The sequence below is a fragment of the Gavia stellata genome, chromosome 9 (assembly GCF_030936135.1).
Source record: "Gavia stellata isolate bGavSte3 chromosome 9, bGavSte3.hap2, whole genome shotgun sequence".
Lineage (NCBI taxonomy): Eukaryota > Metazoa > Chordata > Aves > Gaviiformes > Gaviidae > Gavia > Gavia stellata.
Window position 1 is genome coordinate 39801325 of NC_082602.1, and position 17408 is coordinate 39818732.

Consider the following 17408-nt stretch of genomic DNA (forward strand, 5'->3'; position numbering starts at 1 on the left):
ATTATTTGTGTATCTAGTTGCTTGTCTTCAAGATCTTCGGCACGGGAGGACACAGGTTTTATTACAGCTCTTCCACTATCGACTTCCTCGCCTCCCACTACCAAGTAAGTTCCTCGTCCTCCTTAGCAGGAGCAGGACATTGGCTGGATGGACATTCTAGGTTCTGTTTCAGTGTTGATGCCTATTCAGCTTCCTTACCACTCGGAAAGAACGGTGGTAGCGAGGAATTATTCGTTATTTCACAAAGCACCTACAATTTCTGTTTCACTAATTTCCAGGAAGGAGAGGAACCCTGATCCTGTTCAAAGCTGCTCTGCCTGCGTAGCACAGGCGTGCTGTGACACACTCTGCCCTCACGGTCTTGTTCTAACATTTATCCAAAGATGTTCCTAATTGCCATTTCCATTTTAGGCTGTGCTGCATTCTGAGTACATTTTGGAAACTTTCATTCCAAATTAATTTATGCTCTGTGTTTTCCTCACACAGAGAATTTTTTTGTTTAAGTGTGTGTCTAAATCTACGATGTCATTTTGCTTTGAGCCCTACTGCTGCCGTGCCCACCCCTTTCTGCCTTTGACCTCCTGAGTGACACAGCTCAGGTGATTTGCACGGAGCCTGAGGTCGATGGTCCTCACCCTGGGACCTGGCTTCACCCCTTGGTCCATCAGAGCCTCTGGCTGGTCCCTACTCACTCCTCGGCCTTTGCTAATTTGTCCAGGCTGTGTCCTAAGGGATGAAGTAAGTGAGGGGGTAGTCAGGGAGAAATCTTGGAAGTCCTTTTAGAAATGCTTTGGGTATTGCAGTGTTTGTTGGATTCATGACTTGCTCTAAGATGAGACACATTGATAAACCAGAAAGAAGCAGCAGCACCGTGGAATGAATTTCCACTCTATGGCATGGCTCCGACCATCTTTAGCTTTTATTTTCCTTTTTTCATCTAGCTACACTTGCTCTGCCCAAATAGCCTTGTGAGATGGTTATTAGAGGTTGTTTGTTTATTATTATTATTTCTACTCATTACAGTTTCAAAATACATTTGTGTCTGTGAAGCAAAGCCCGCAGCACTTGCTTTTTTTATTTTTTTTATTTTTTTCTTTTTTTTTAACCCTGGGACTAGAGCTCTAGTATGGAGGAAGGTGGTGGCTGCAGCAGAATCGGTACGCAGGGACCGTCCTTGCAAACCTCTGTGGTGATCCAGCACCTCCCATCCCACCGGCCGGAGGCACTGAGGCTGGCCTGGGAGGTGGCTCCCCGTCCCAGTGCTGTCCTTCCCCTGCGAGGACTGCCCGGTGGGTCTGAGCCCAGACCGCCCGGAAAGCAGCGCTGAGCCGCAGGTGTTGCCCCCAGCTCCAGCGCCCCACACCTCGGCTGCAGCATCACGCCACCGCAGAGGCAAAGCCGCCTCCGAGCGCTTGCTCCCACAACAGAACTCCACAGTGCAAGGAAAGGCATCATTAAATACAGCTTTATTGGGTTTCACTGTACAATTTTGTTTCACGCCTTCCTCCTTGCTTCTCTCCGTCTTCCCCTTGGTGTCTCCATCCTATGCTTCATCGTAGATACAGGGCAACTTTCAAGTTTGTTGGCTGTATTACACAGACCAATTCCAGCCTCTGTTTCCTTTTTTTGTTGTTGTTTGATTATTCTTGGTTTTAGATTTTACACAATAAGAGATCTGTATTTTTGCCTGGTACCTTTCAGAACATTTCCTTGCACCCTCGCCACCCCCACTTGGTCTGTCCTGGGGTTAGTTGATGTCTTTTGTTACAAAGTCATTTCTCAAACAGTTAAATTTATCTCAAGGTAAATGCAGAAAAAGAGTCACACGACAACTGAAATCCTCTAACAACCTTGCGGGCAGCAAAAATGTACCGGTTTGTGACCAGTTAACTGCACTCTTTTTTTTCACAATGCCTTTTCAGTACTAGTACAAAGTCAATAAAGATGAAGCAAAACCATTACAAGTACAACTGTTCCTTCATTTGAACGTGTAAGAGATCAAAAAAATCCTGACTACAACATAGCCTCTCTCGCTAGCAGCATATTTCAACTGGCCAAACTGCACCAGCAATGGCACCAGTGCAATGGGCTGCCAGACCAGGAGGTCTCAAATCCTCCAGCTGTTCATTATGACCTGAGCACTGAGAAATAATGTCTGATTTCTTGTACGGAACAATGAAATTTAGCATTATATATGAGAAAAATGGGATAGCTTGGGTTTAATTATTTAATTTATGCAATGTAAAGTTCTAGTACAGTTCATTTTATTTGAAACTTTAGTATTTTATAAAGTACCTGAGTAAAGATAACGATCACTTCTTAAGTGATACACACCAACTTTTTAAAACTTTTCATTACTCCTGGGACTTCAGGAACATTCCTCCTTCCTACGCTTTTGCAGAGATTGTTTGCATACTCTGACTCCAGACTGGGTGCTTTCTCTTCCTTTTCCTGTAAAACTTAGGGCAGTACATTGTATAATGACAAGTGACCAAAAAAAATCAATTTGTAATCTGATTTGAGGGTTTTGATTTCCTCTGATGAGTTTAAATTTCATTAAAAGCAACCTTATTCGAACATAAAAGAACTCCTTGAAGGGTAAAACAGGGAATTGTCTCAAAGAGTATAAAGAATCTAAACTCTTTTGTGCTATTTATTCGCGGCATTAATTGTGAGGTCCAACAGGCAGAGTCGGTTGGCAGATGCACCGTTATCGGCCCTGCGATCTGCACGAGGAGGGGAAAAAAAGCACAAGGGCTCACATTCAAAAATCGTTCTTTGGCGTATTGACACTTTAGTTATCAACAGCCCTTATTATCTGCTTAGCGGCGGATGGCAGCTTGCTGGTGACATAATAAGCTACAAATCACTGATGGGGCCTTTCTGCATTCTCCTAATTGTGTGTATTCTCTAGAAAAAAATTATCATTGGGCCTCTTGTCTTGATGAGAAATTGACATTTTCTGGCGGAGCCTGGCGAGCACTATGTGGGGAGATAAGACTTATAGTTGTTTTAAAGGAGTGCAGCCATTCTTTCAGAGGCCTCTTTATTGCTCTAGTTGACCCACTTGATGAGTATGGATTTCATGAGGTCTTTTTCAGCATTTGAACTATAAAAGGTTCAGAATGACACCACCCCTTATAGACAAAAGATAACCTTGCCCTTTGAATATATTGATTCTTTATTAACTAGGCTGTTTAATGCAATGAAATGAGGCATTAGATTGAAGCCTATTTCAAGTGCTTTGAATAATCTTTAAAAGCTTGAACGACTTTAAAAAGCTGCTCTGCAATAATTGGCATATACTTTTAGAGACTCTATTGCTTCATTTTGATTAAGGAATTTTTATCATCTTCCTATGTCTAAACCCGCTATAGGCTGACACAACATATTTTCTCACCAGGGCTATTACGAAGTTACAGATAGGGATGTGTCGTAGGTGGTGGATTGCTCTAGGACTTGTCATTCCTAGCACAGAATGTATGGGGTTTCTTCTTTTGTATTTTCTTTGCGTTGGAAGTTAGACGAACCATTTAGATGCTCATTATACAAACCTTTGAAATAAACCTAAAAGGAAAAGCGCCAGTAGGCATCATGCAGACTTTCATCCCTATAAACCATCTTATTTTTCAGTGGGATGCATCTGATTATGCCACCGTTTAAACATGATACACACACATGTACTCAAAGTGGAACAATTTTCAATGCACAATAATAATAATCCAAAGTGCTCTATATTTTTAACATCTGTTTTCATCAAACATGAAAACTATGGAAATATTGGAGAAGAGAGGAAACATAGCTAAATACCCCGGTTTTCCTTCTTTGTAAATTGTGACTACAGTAAGCTGCACCTTCTCATCACACTCCATCACTTAGCTGCTGAAACACAGGTTGACGAAGGGGAGACTCAGGCATACGGCGTGTCGTTTGGCAGCATGTGTATGCACATACACAAGTACATACATTTACTTCGGAGCTCTGAGTTTCTCAGTGCCCTCTCGAAGTTGTCAGCAGCCCTCCGGTAATGACAGAATAAAACTCAGGTAACGAACTCCCTGCTTTGCCAGGATTGCTTTAGTGTGCTGTGCACGCTGCCAGACCCATATTTTGGTACAAACACCCTTTTTCTGGTGGCTGTGGTCACACACGGATGCGGGCACACGCTGGGCAGCTGTGGTAGGGAGCCCAGACCTGTACTTCAGGCTTAGCATGGTGTCTCCCATAAAACCACCCTCCGACCAGGAGGCTGAGTTGTGCCCACCTCAGTATATTTATATGTCGACTACATTATACGCACATGGCACGTACTACAGTCCGGAGGGTGAAATATTTGTGTTCAGTATTATAATTAGCAAAAGCATTTGCTTCCTTATCAGCATTTAAAAGACGAGTACGTCGACCTTCGGTGTCAAACCGCTGCACGGAAAATTTGGGTTGTCCTGTGTTTAAAATAACTTTTCCTGTTTACAGACTTTTACAATATGATATTAAAATAGAAGGAAAAAAAAAATAGTTACTGTTACCTTCACTTTACAAAAAGGGTGACTGAAGCACACTTTTGCTTAAACACTTCACCAAGGCTGAGCAACGAGTCAGTGCCGGGCTGCGAGCAGAGGTCTCCTCCCTCGTCATCCTCAGGGGCTGCCTGGGCTGGCTGCCCCGCGGCACCGAAAAGCCCACGTCAAGGAATGCGCTTTTTCTTAACCAAGACATAACTTCGAATTCTGATCTTTAGAAATGAAACCCCCAGTGTTGCATTTTTTCGGTTTGTGTTTAGTCACTTTTTTAATAATCAAACCAGATAAAATTACTAAAAATGAAATTCACAGACAAGAAATACTTTAATTAAATATTGTGTAAAATGAACATTTTTTTATACAGTTAAATATATGAAAAAATGTACAGATAAAACAATCTTATTGTAGGGTCTTTAACAGTAAAATCTACCATTTAGTGAAGCTTTCCGTCTGGAGACAATGAAGCAATGAGTGCATTGACTAAGTAATCTAAAACACAAACAGATTGCATTTATGAAGAAACTTGCAAACTTTCTTAACATGTACACGTGACCTCTTCTTTAGAGCAAAACCTTGCTTAGACAAAATATAACGGAGGCAATTCAGTTCCAAAGTGACTTCTCAGGCTTTTCCACTTAGCTAAGCCTTACTCGTTATCACAAAGGAAATGCGCGCAGCATTTATCAGCTGTGATACGCTGTATCGTTCTTTTAAACCCTTTAATAAACGCTTTACTAAAATGTGCATTTTTGCCCAGAAAGGAAAAAAAAAAAAAATCCCTCCTTTTTGGTTAAAACTTTAATTCTGCTGCAGTTTGCAACATGTTTTGCAGTGCTGCGTTTGCAAACTATTTAGTGCAAAGTAAAAAAAAAAACTCCACGTTCCTCTCTATGGATTTGGCACTAACAGCCACGGTATACAACGGAGGTCATTCCAGTTTAAAAAGTACAGTCATCTACGGGTCTGTTACAAAAAGGTCCATAAAAAAAACCAATAAACCTAAATAAACAAACCCCAAACATTTAAAAATCATGGATGATCCCGATTTTGCGTGAAACCTTTCTCTTTTCTAAACAGTGCAGGGTTCAGGAGAATGCAGAGTGCAGCAGAAAATAGACACATAAAGGAGTGATATAATTGTACACCAGGTTTGTGCTTTTTTCTTTTTTTTACACCAGAAATCATCCAAATGAAGTAGTGATTAACAATTGTGGTGTAAGCCTGTGATAAAACAGCACAAAAGTTCTTCAAAGAAGTTCACTTTTAAGGCATCAGAGAAGTTAATGTGGCAAACATTTTAATTAAAACATCAGAAGTGAATTTATTTTAAAATTTAGGCCTCTGAATTTTTCCAGTAAACACAGTTCAGCTATGTGGCAAAGTCATGGGTGGCAGCTAAAAATGACTTTTTACAATCTTTAAAAAAAAAATTTAAAAATTTTCAAAAGAAAAAAAAAAGAAAAAAAGAAAAGAAATGCAACCACAAAATAGATTCATCTTTTTTGTGGCTGTATCACATGCACATATTCTACTAGTATTCATTACAGCCATGTGGCACAATTTTGATTTGACTATACAACAAACAACTTTTTTTCAAAATTATTTGTTCTGATAACTTAAAAATAATATAAAAATAAACAATGAATTTGACTTTTCCTCAAAAAATAAAAAAAAAAAAAAGGATGGAAAGTCTAAATAATAGCAACTTTCTGAAGTACAAATGAAATGTACGGACACTAATTTATTTAAAAGAAAAACATGAAGGCAACGGTTCTTGGCTTAATGCTATTCTCAGCATCACAATACCAGGCCATGACAAAAACCAATACATACAAGAAAAAAAAAATGATGAAAAGCAATATACAAAATTTCAAAGATAAATACAATATTTATAGTTGATATGTTACAAAATAAATTCCCTTAGTGACTGCAAGTGTTTATGTGAAAGAAAGTGTTGCAATGAATAAGACTATTTTATTCCTTATAGGCTTCATAAGGAATAAAATCTGCTTTTCTAAATATTTAAGTGGATCTGAAAAAAATTCAAGACAAGTGTATAAATATTTAGCTACAACTTTGGCAAAATCACAAAAGTCTACAATTTTATAACCACATACAAAACACATTAGGGAAGAAGGATCTAGAAGTCAAAAGGACAATTTTCTGGTACAAGAAACATAGACTTCACAGTAGCCTAAGAATGCAATAGTATACAGTGCTAGCAAAAGTTGAAAAAATGTTGCAGATCACACTTGCTTAACAGGAAGCTCTAGCAGTGGAAGTATATTTTTTTTTACCAACAGACAGTAGCAATTTTTTTCTCTGTCAGTGTGCTTGTTGAAGGCAAGAGAATTCAATATCAAAGTTACAATTTCTAACTACAATAAGTTACAAAGTTCCATTTCATTAAGATGAAGTTAAGCAATGGTAAACCCTCCCGCGCCCACCCCCGCGCCCCGGTTTTGTTTTTCTCATCATATATTCATCCTTTTTTTTTTTTTTTCCAGTTTGATGGCTCATAACCTCCTTGGCCCCCTTTTTTCCACCACAAAAAAATATTTCACATTATAGAGATACACAACCATTGTGAATCTAGTTATGAGTACAGAAAAATGTTCGGAGGCATTTTTCATCAGTGTTTCATGATAATCAAAATGGTGCATCCACAAAGTTTCTCCCAACACATAGCAAGTACTAGACATAGCCAAGACGTAATCAGAAACTTTATACAAAATAGGCGTCGCTTTTTCCTTATTCTTCAGGACTGAGAAATGTGAAAATATGAGAAAAATTCAGTCAATAAAATGGAATTGTTCATGAAGAAGTAGGTTGTTTGCATGTAGATTCTTAATAGTTTAAATAAAATCTTTAAACAAAGTCTTTTTTTTTTTTTTGTAGCATTTCGATTTGTTGCTGATTCTGTGTGAAGATACTGTTTCCATCAGCATGTCTTAATATACTAAACTTGTCCCCTAAGCCCATCCTCTGAAGCTTGGTGCTACGGTAGGTAAACAAAAGTGACTTTACATTGGCGGGACTACAAGCCCAGACATAGCTAAAAGAAAAAGAGAAGAAAAATCAGCCGTTATTAGCACGCTTGTGTAAGGCACATCTGGTTCAAAGCGACCGCGATGCTCAGCGCCGGCCGGGAGCGGGACGGGGCAGGCGGATGCAGACCCGGGCTCCTCCACGCCGCGCCACGGCATCCTCTGACCAAGGAACCACGGACACGCGCTTTTCCCAGCGGAACGCTCCGCAAGGGCTCCGCGTTGCGAAAGGCGGCTCTGAGTGGGCTTTTCTGCGCAGAGCATCCCGAGTCCCACGCGCGCCGCGTCTCTCCCAGCGCCGGGCCGAGAGCGCGGTGGGGGTCAGGCTCCTGACAGCTGAGGAACAACACGGTCACTCCTGGTCGTGTCAGGCATCCCTCGGGGACGTCCCCACAGCGGGAACTCCACCAACCACCGCTTCATGCCAGACCTGGCGCCTGGGCGGAAAATCTCCCATTTCCAGGATGGTACTTTATGCTAACAGCGGGGCTGAGCAAACCAAGGACTCTCCAAGACCGAAGCCAAGCACCCTACCCCTGCTCTCGACTCTGGAGACCAAGCACCATAAAAAGGCATGAGATTAGTACCCCTGACCAGCCATCTCCTTTTTTTTTAACAGATAAAGACTGAGAGGCCAACAACTACTGTTTTTTTCCTAGTTAACTCTTTGGTAGAAACATAATTTAGGCAGTCTTTAATTTTAGTGTTGTTTAATTTTTGCCATAATGATATTTCTCATTAATTTATGTACAACAGATATTAATAAATTTGTTCGTGTAGTGATGTGAACTTCAATTTCTCAGTTCATTAATTTCAACAATATTAATTTATTTCAGATTCGCTGTTACAGCTTTATGGTTTGGAAGAGCCGGGTAGGTACACATTTCATACGTAACATAACCTCCTACAGCAGCCAGCCGCGTGGTCTGCACGACCAGAACTGCTCCAACGGCTGCGGCCAGCGCCCCAAGCAGCTCTGGGCGCCGTGCGAGCTGATGCGAAGGACTTGTAAGGGCCTATCGCTCTCTAAAATGTATCTCAAGTGATGCTCTTGAAAGAGGTTGTTTTCCAACTCTGCTTTTTTTTTCCCCGATAAGATGTATCAAATATGTCAAAATTGAAACGGAAGTTTTAATTTTGCATAGTTTATAATACTACGTGTTTAAAACCTAAACAGAGACGGAAGTTACGTTGGCAGAGACCCTTTCTACCCAAAACATTTCGTTCACTAAATCTCCTGTGAGTTTTCAGTCAGCAGGCAGCCTGGCACCACATCGGGTGGCCCCAGAGAGGTTTGGTTACGGGGGTGCACCTGAACTGGGGGACGCAGGAGCTCGTTTTGAGGTGCTGCTACGCTGCCATACAACCCTCAGCTGCCCTGGACATCAAGGTCAACCCAAAATATAGGGTCTTCCTATCTTTTCGGGTTCAGGTTCAGCAGGGATCTGTCATCATGCTCTATGTCGAGGTGATGGTGAGACGTAAAGTCTCTGTCTCGGAGCCAGCACGAGACATGCTCTGCCAGCACGCTAATCGAAGTGCAAAAGTCCAGGACTGATCCGGACATTTGCTTCTTCAAAGAACAACTTCGCAGAAAAAAAGTCCAGATTTTTCTTCCAGAGGTTGTGTGTGTAAATACCTTAATAAATAGCACATCATTATTTGGTACATCTTAATCACATGCTTATTGTAATCTCATGTTTGGCTTCTGATGTGCGAAAATTTAGGTTGTCTGCTGCATACTTTTCTGGGGAAAAAAAGTCTTAATTCTTTCAAGTGATTTAATCATTTTTGTTGAATTCTATCTGTGGCACAAAGGGAGGGCAGATGCAAAACTGGTGCTCCAGACATTTGTTTCACTATTTATTTTATTAGAGATGTTTGACAATTGTGAATTTCTGCACTACGTTTCCTGCTGTGCAAATTGATACCAAATGTCTTCTTAAAGAAAAATGGGGTGGTTAGTTTTTTAATAATAATTTTAATAGTTTCATCCAGGGGAAGACCAGAAAATTAAGCAGGATGCAATTTTAAAAGAATATAGAGAACCTTTAGCTCTGCTTTACAATCATAAAGCTTAACCAGAGAGCAATATCTTTCACAATCTATAAAAAGTAAATTACAATTGAAAACCGAATTTTGAACACATATTGTACTTCCAACTTTACAGCGAGCCAGCACTTTCTTGCTAAAAAATTTATTTTATGCCTTAAATGACCATTGTTTTAAACAGGAAAAAGCCCTCTGCCCTAAGGAACACATACGCTAGCATCCTGCTCTTAAAAAAGTGTGCAGGTACTTAACTTTCTGATCATAGGCTATGCTGTGGAAGTCATACAGCGTTAACAAGTCTGTGGCTTTTTGGATAAGACCCAAAGGCCCTTTTTTGTAGACTTACTCATCGGAGTGAGTCATACCTGCAGGACAACAGAGAGAGGGGTATCTCCTCGGCGAGCTGCTGCTTCCGAGTTTTGACCCTAATGAGGGTATGGGTTGGCCAAGGGTGGATGCGCAGCTGCCAGGGGTGGCACACGAGTGCAGCAAGGAAGAAGACTACACATTAGCTCTGGCTGGCATCGCCTGCACGCTGGCCCTTCGGAGATGTCCCCAGTTTGTCTTCTTTTTTATTCTTTCTCTTTTCTTCTTAACCTCAGTCTTGGATCTCTTTAGAAAAAAAGGGAATCCCCTTGTTGGCTATAGACCTCTCCATGGTAATGCTTTGGCAGTAAGTCCTAAAATGCAGAGTGGCTGTTGGGGGCATGCTTACTAGCAGCAAGATCTTGCTTCTAGTGTGGTGGGCTCAAGTGGTCCTGATGCTTAGGGAGATGTTACCAGAAGTTAGAGCAGCTCTACCTCCGCTTTATACTACGTTAGGAGACAAAACAGTCCACCTGAGGTCCAGATGGGGCTTCATAGTTCTGCTCCTGCTTCCTCATCATCTTACACATACCAAGAACAGCATTTTTTTTTGGCACACAGACAAATCCTACAGTGGTTCACCCAGCGAGGATTGGTGCAATTAACTCCCAAATTCCTGTAAAAGGACTACCTGTCTCTGCAGGGCAGTTACATGCCAGGTTTTGCCATGCTTTCTTCTTCACAGTGCTAACAAACTTTCATAGGAAAAACTGGGCTGCCTGGCCCCATCGTGTTGGTGTGCCGATGCCTTGCCATAGCGGGGTCAACCAGCTTCTCTGAAAACTATCCACCTGGCTTTTGTTTCTGAACAGAGCTTACGTGGGGAAAGGTAACGTAACAAGCAACGAGAGGGAGGATATCCTGCCTGGTGGTTAAAAGAGCACGTCATCCCTTCTTATCCAGATTCATAAACTGCAGGATTTACCTTAGATACAAGAGCGACCACGAGCTCTTACTTCTATCTTGGCTTGACTAAATGTATGTGACCATTCCTAAGGGTGCAGACTCCTCAGCTGTCACTCAGCTCCTTCACATCCCGCTGAATAATAAAGCTCTGTTACTTGAAGCTCACTGAAAAACTTTAGCCGCATTGGACTGCAGCTCTTGAATTCCAGATTTTAATTAAATGTAGAAAATGTGCTGATCAGAAAACTCTCGAGCTGCTTGTACAGTTTTCAGAAAGCAACTAATTAAACTTTTAAAAGGGCTCAATGTCAACAAATTACTAATAAAATAGGAAGAAGGAAGCAGAACCCCCCTAAATAACTGCACAGGTAAAATGGAGTGTAAGTAAGTATCTCCTGCATTGCTGGCTTTTCTTTATGACGTCTCATATGACAAATTCATCCCTATCTTGCTATTCCATTCTGGCTGCAGTTCAGTTCAAGGCAGCGGTTGAGATCCGTGAGGACAGCTGGGTGAAGTGTTGTCATCCTGAAGCCTTTCGTGAGTTCAGTCTGAATTAACTCAGTAGCTTTGGTTGGAAAAAATGCTGGTGCCTCTCTGCTGTGGTGATAAAGGAACTCACCAAGGACATGTCAGATGCAATTTGATTTTCTCCTCAGCCCAAGGGGACCTGAACCCACGTATTTTACCTTTCACTGGAGTACCCTAACTCTCACGATACGGAGCATCACCTCGTGGTGCCATGCTGCTTCGCATAAATAATTCAGCTTTTTGTCACAACCCTGGAACTCAGCGCTCTAATTACCAGACCAGAAAGATGTTCTTGCTATTTCTCTGTCATTTTGCTCAACACAAACCCATTCAGTTTAGCTGCTTCAGCCAGGTGAGGAAAACATGACAATTTTTGGTATTTTTTTTTCAACACCTCTATTCATTTTCAGTCTGGCTGCTGAACCAAAACCCAAAGTTTCTGCACGTCCCTACATCTGGATACCTTTGTGTTTCAGAAGTTCTGAGTGCTCGGTGGGGTAGGGGCAGCTGGCTGAGGCTGCAGGTCTCGGGGGCACCTAACCTAGAGCTCTAGCAACACCCGTGGGATGCTGGACTTCGTGGGGAATGACATCAGGTCTGCTGCTTGGATTGCGGCATCCTAAAATCAGGGGTTGAAGGGATCTTTAAGCCTTCAGTGGGCTGTCTGGGCTTGGAAGAAGCTTAGTCCAGGGCAGGGTTGGGCCTCAGCCTAAGAGCTAACTTCACGACCTATTTAACAAAATCAGCCTTGGTTGATTCGCACTCGTCTACCAGGCATTTAAACAAAAAGCATTTTGTACCTGAGGATGAAGACATACGGCTACTGGGGATTGGGGAGGTGCCAAGGGAGGTTGGGTGCTCAGAGTCTGCTGGGAATTGGGCGTTTAGCCTGCCCAGTTCTTCTGAAAACCCCGCTTTGCAGGAAGCTAGACCTGAAACCTTGAATATCTGATGGGAAGCCCTTTATTTACATACTGAAATTACAGAAATTTAGATCTTTTTAATTTATATCTTTAAATAATTGCATTTTTCAGAGTAAAGCAGTATCAACAAGTTAATGAGAATTTATATATTTAAAATTATCTGCTACAGGCTAGCTACAGAATAGCTGTTCAGATCTAAGCCATGTGTTACCGCGTACCATTTTATTTTATTTTATTTAGTTTAGTTTAATTTAATTTTTTATTTATTTCAGCATTTACTTTTTACACTAGTGTATTTTTATAAAAAGAGGGAAATAGGACCCTGGATTATTTTATGAATGGATAATCTTTTCTAAGAATATTGCTGACACCTGGTATAGTTTTCTTACAGTAACATACTAAAGTTTCCACTAAAGACATGTGCAATGCAGAAATTGTTAACCTAATTATCCTTTTCTTTAACATTCATCCTAGAATAAGATTTGTGTTGCTGGATCCTCAGCCTTTCATTGACCTGAGTGCATAATAAGCTCTCAGATGCTTCTTTGGGCCAAGAAATTAATAACAAGCTACAGGGACATCCATTTTGAGATGCTGGTCTCGAATGGCTTGGATTTTTGGTGGACAGGCAGTTCTGTGGGATGCTGTCTCTCCAAAGTGCCTTAAGCTAGATACCAGAAAATGCAAGTGTCCAGAATTAGTTTGGCAAATCAAAATATCTGCCTTCATCTGTTTGCCTGCGAGTGCTCATCATATTATGGATATCATGGCAATACAAAGACTAAATAATACTGCGCTACCTACGTCTTAACTAAGAAAGTCAAGAGGAGTGATGACCTCTGGGGTAAGAGTGTCTGCAACCCCTTTTGATTTCCACGGGATATGAAGTGCTTCAATTTACCGCACGGTGCAACAAGGCTCATGATTTGTAAAACAAAGGCAAACAAACCTTTTCAATGATTCTAATGCGTCTGACAATGTTATCTTCCAAATGTTAAAATATGCCATAAAAAGGAAGACTTCTTTGTTCATATTTTTATTCTTCCACCAAACGTACACTGTCTCGTAATTCCTCCTGCCCCACTCCCAGCAGGTGACCATGGAAATTCTGCAACTGATTTATAAATCGTTCATTACACTACCCACACGAAATCACACTGATCACAAAAAAGCAGAAGCTTAAAATTGCCCGCCTTAATTAAAGTATTTAGTTGTTCATTTAGGGAAGTCACCACTCTAACACCACTGTAAGAGACTGAGTTGGGACCAACAGAGCATGCAAACTCACGGCACAAGCGGCTAGCTAGTCCAAGGGAAGCTTAGTTCACTGAGTAAGAGCTGAACCTGATTTACACTAGTTTGACATATTTTAAAATAACTATTGCATCCTGTGTAAAACGAGGCAATTGCACCACGTTGTGCTGGAAAGCTGCTGGTCTTAAACATCCATAGAAATGTGTTCAGAAAACGTGTAAACGCAAGGAGTACACAAAACCTCCGAGAAGCATTCAAGGATACAGCCTTTCTTTAAAATTTAAGGCACGAACTCCTAAGGGAAAATGCCAGAAAAACAACTAGTGTTTTCTCTAATGCAAGTATTAAAAGTGAACTAAGATTTCCTTAAAATCTTAGCATACCATTCGTGCTACCCTATTTCTTCTCCTGCTTTTGCATCACTATGAGAGCACCAGAAACCTAAAAATATAGCAAGGTACCTTTCTCCAAAATAAACGATCAGGGCTTGAGTGTATGCACCAAAAAAGCAATACACAGAAAATTGAGAGAGATCCAGCTCACCTTGAAGTCCATTTCCATTTGCACTGGTGCAAGATGGTGGAGGAGAGGCTTGGGGCCTGACAACAGGAGCAAAGGCGCTCTTTTGTTTCACTGCAGAGATGACATTGGCAGGTGAGAATGAGAAAATGCCGTGTGTACTGCTACAGTTTGAAGGGAGGGTGACCGAAGAGGCTGCCATGGTAGGGCTTGACGGCACTACTGCAATAAAGCAAAAATAATCAGGACTCAGATTGAGGTTTTCACGGCAAACACGGAAAAAGAGAGTGATAGGGCCTTGCCTCTTAAAATATATATATATATAAAAAAATATATATAAAAAAAAAAAATGAAATGCCTTGGCTTGGCCACTCTCTGGATAACAGGCAAACTCTTTTGTGTTGGACTTTTGTTACAAATTGCGCAGTCCAATTTTTTTTTCTATCTGAGATTGTATTATGGCACAAACAGATCAATTTATTATATTCATTTTTACGTCCAGCCTCCAGAGTCACCCCTCCTTTTATCCAGTAGCTCACAATATAGGAAATCAAAACAATGCAAGTATTTGATTTTGTAGTAAATATGAATCTATATGATGATGTGTTACCAAAAATAGACACTTACTGCCATAAGGAGAGTTAGCTGAGGAGCCATTAAGAAATCCAGGGGAACCTGGTACACCTAGATTGGGCATGCCGGCATTGCCATATCCATTCATGCTATTGCTGACTGTGTTGTAATTGGACTGCTGAGGAGTACTGCTGGGAACATATCCTCGCGGGGAAACACTGCTTGTGTTGCGACTGTAACCTACTGTGTTAGAAACCCCCCCACCCCAAAAAAATAATGTTATTTTATAATATAGACTTAGGGCTGGGGGGTTTCCTCATGCAGCATATATTACACAGGTTTAATTGATTGCACAGCTTTGCTCTAAGTTGTCTCTTACTGCCCTATCAACTCTTGCAGTTTGAGATAACCTTATCACGCCAACCCTACTTAAATCATCTGCGAGCACTCTATGTTGTCTCTCCTCTTAGCACAGACAGCCAACAAAAGCTCTCTTCGATCCAGCTGTGTCAGGTGCCTTCACGTTTGTCTTTAGGAGCAATTATCAACAGGCTCGAGTCCCGCTTTGTACCAACACACTGAATGAACTTTCAGCCTCTCCAGACCTTCAAATGCCATGGCTGACAAGAAAAACTTTTTTGTTGCAGTGATTTACTTTAAAAGGCTGTTTTGGGGTCTTCATTTTATGATTGATATTTTTATACTAACAACAAGCTCGTACTTTCGTAAGGTGTAGCCATCGGTGAAAACTAATTCAAGATCAAGTACAGAATTTTATAGGGCTTATTAGCTTGGAAATGCGTTAAAGATGATCTTTTTAGAAGAGGAAACATAGCAGAATCAGGATTTTAAAGAACAATTTGTTGCTATCTGAGCAATCAATTTAATAACTACGTTGCAAGCAAAAAATGTGGGTTTGAACGTATCTAGTAATCCTGTTTCCCTCCTTTCATTAGTATCAAAATTAATTTTAAATGTAATATGCTACATGCATTTTCAATTACAACAGGTAAATTAAATCAACTATTACTTTTATTAGTAACATATATGTCACACATGCCTATAAACAAAGTATTTTAAAATCACAGACATCAAATTAGATTTATCTGTGTAAGTATTCCAAAACCAGGTGGAGATACCTAGACATAATTGTTTTATAATAAACATACACATTGTATATTTACTCTGAATAATAAAGAGCTTTCTACACTTTGCCAGTTTTTTTTTTGTTTCCACTGGAGATGCTTTATGATAACAGTAAACGGAAGAACAGGAAGAATTAAATATTACGAGAAAGTTAAAGACGGCATTTCATTACACGATCAGACGTACGACTACGGGGAGAAAAAGAGGTAGAACACAGCGGTGACATCGGCTCGTATTAATAGGCACTGGCCAAAAGCAGTCAACAACGTGAAGGATTAACTCTTGAAATCCCACATACCTTGGTCGTTCGCTTGTGATGTTTCGGAAACATTAACCGCGAGCTGGCTGCTGAAGGAGTTCACCCCCATCATGCCAGTGTGAGCAGGAGTGTTGGCTAGAGTGGGGATCTGGTTGTGATTGCGTGGCACACTGTATAACGCCTCAGCAATGTCAGCTGCTCGTTTCAGGATTATTTCCTACCAAGACAGAAAATAGTCACAATAGACAACTAAGAAACTGATTTGCGCAAATACTCCAAGTTGCAATAACGTTAAAATTTACAGAAGAGATACAGGTGAAGTTATAGTAAGGATGGGGATTTTGCTGCTTGGTTCAACTGAACCTTCTCTTTTCCTTCCTACATCCCGGAGCGCTATGCAATTGCACGTCAGGACAGTAAGTACAAAGAAATAAAGAAATTAACAGAAAATTGCAGTTTAGCGCTGTAAGTCAGGTGAAAATTGTACACATCTACTTTATTCGTCCAGGGCAGTAGACGTCTTTCCAGCAGTTTGCAAAACACACCATGTTTTATCCGCTCTGTTTAGCAGATTTCTTTAGGACTTGCCATTAGTCACTGTATATTTTGGCCTGAGTTCAAGGTTACTCTCTTGCCTTAATGATTGCTTATGCTTTTGGCACCTTACACTTAATTGTCATTTCTGATAGGCAAACTAGCCGTGAGAAGAGAATGGGAAGACGAAGCATTTCCCTTAGAGCATTGCATCACATCAGACTGCCCTCAAGGTGGCTGGCAAAGCCAGGCTGTGTACAAAAGGAATGTGCTGATGCTCTGCCAGCTTTGCAAATAGCAGGTATTGATTTACATATGTAGGCGTGTATAGGAAGACCGCACTAGTGACCTACCTGGTTGTTATGGGGCATCCCATATAGGGCTTCGACAAGGTCTGCTGCTCTCTTAAGTAATACTTCCTAAAGAAAAACAAACAACCTGCGTTATGTTTCACTAAATGCAGCCATCGTTCCAAGAAGAAAAGAGAAGTGCAATAATGTTGGCAGTTCACGGTGGCAGCTATAATTATGAGGAACCGATAAAGTGGGTAAAATATATCACACGCTGTCCTGGTGCTCTTGCTATATTTAGCGGATGTATTACAAAGATAGGAAGGTATTTTGTTTTGGAGGAAAATACTGTTTGTGGTTTGAAGTCAAAGTTAGATATGAGCCTAAAAATAATATTGCATTTTACATCCAGCTGTTCAATTATGATTGACTAGAAAAGGTGTTTGCTGCTGTAGCATGTAGCTCTAGTGCTGAATTAGTGAAATCAG

At 40.8% G+C, this 17408-nt stretch overlaps 1 protein-coding gene across 10 annotated transcripts in view; it reads right to left on the bottom strand.

Annotated features, from left to right (window-relative positions):
- Positions 1-7248: 7248 nt before the first annotated feature.
- Positions 7249-17408, bottom strand: part of EBF3 (EBF transcription factor 3) — a 119457-nt gene continuing 109297 nt past the window's right edge. For 5 of the 10 annotated variants that reach the window (XM_059821453.1, XM_059821448.1, XM_059821450.1 and 2 more), the window contains 5 exons: positions 16984-17049; positions 16136-16313; positions 14746-14931; positions 14143-14340; positions 7249-7575 (listed from right to left, as the gene is read on the bottom strand). In XM_059821453.1, the coding sequence (XP_059677436.1) occupies positions 7544-7575; positions 14143-14340; positions 14746-14931; positions 16136-16313; positions 16984-17049 (660 nt within the window). In that variant the 3' untranslated portion in view covers positions 7249-7543. Of the gene's footprint in view, positions 7576-14142; positions 14341-14745; positions 14935-16135; positions 16314-16983; positions 17050-17408 lie in introns of all 10 variants that reach the window. The other 5 variants (XM_059821452.1, XM_059821451.1, XM_059821456.1 and 2 more) reach the window with 3 other exon arrangements.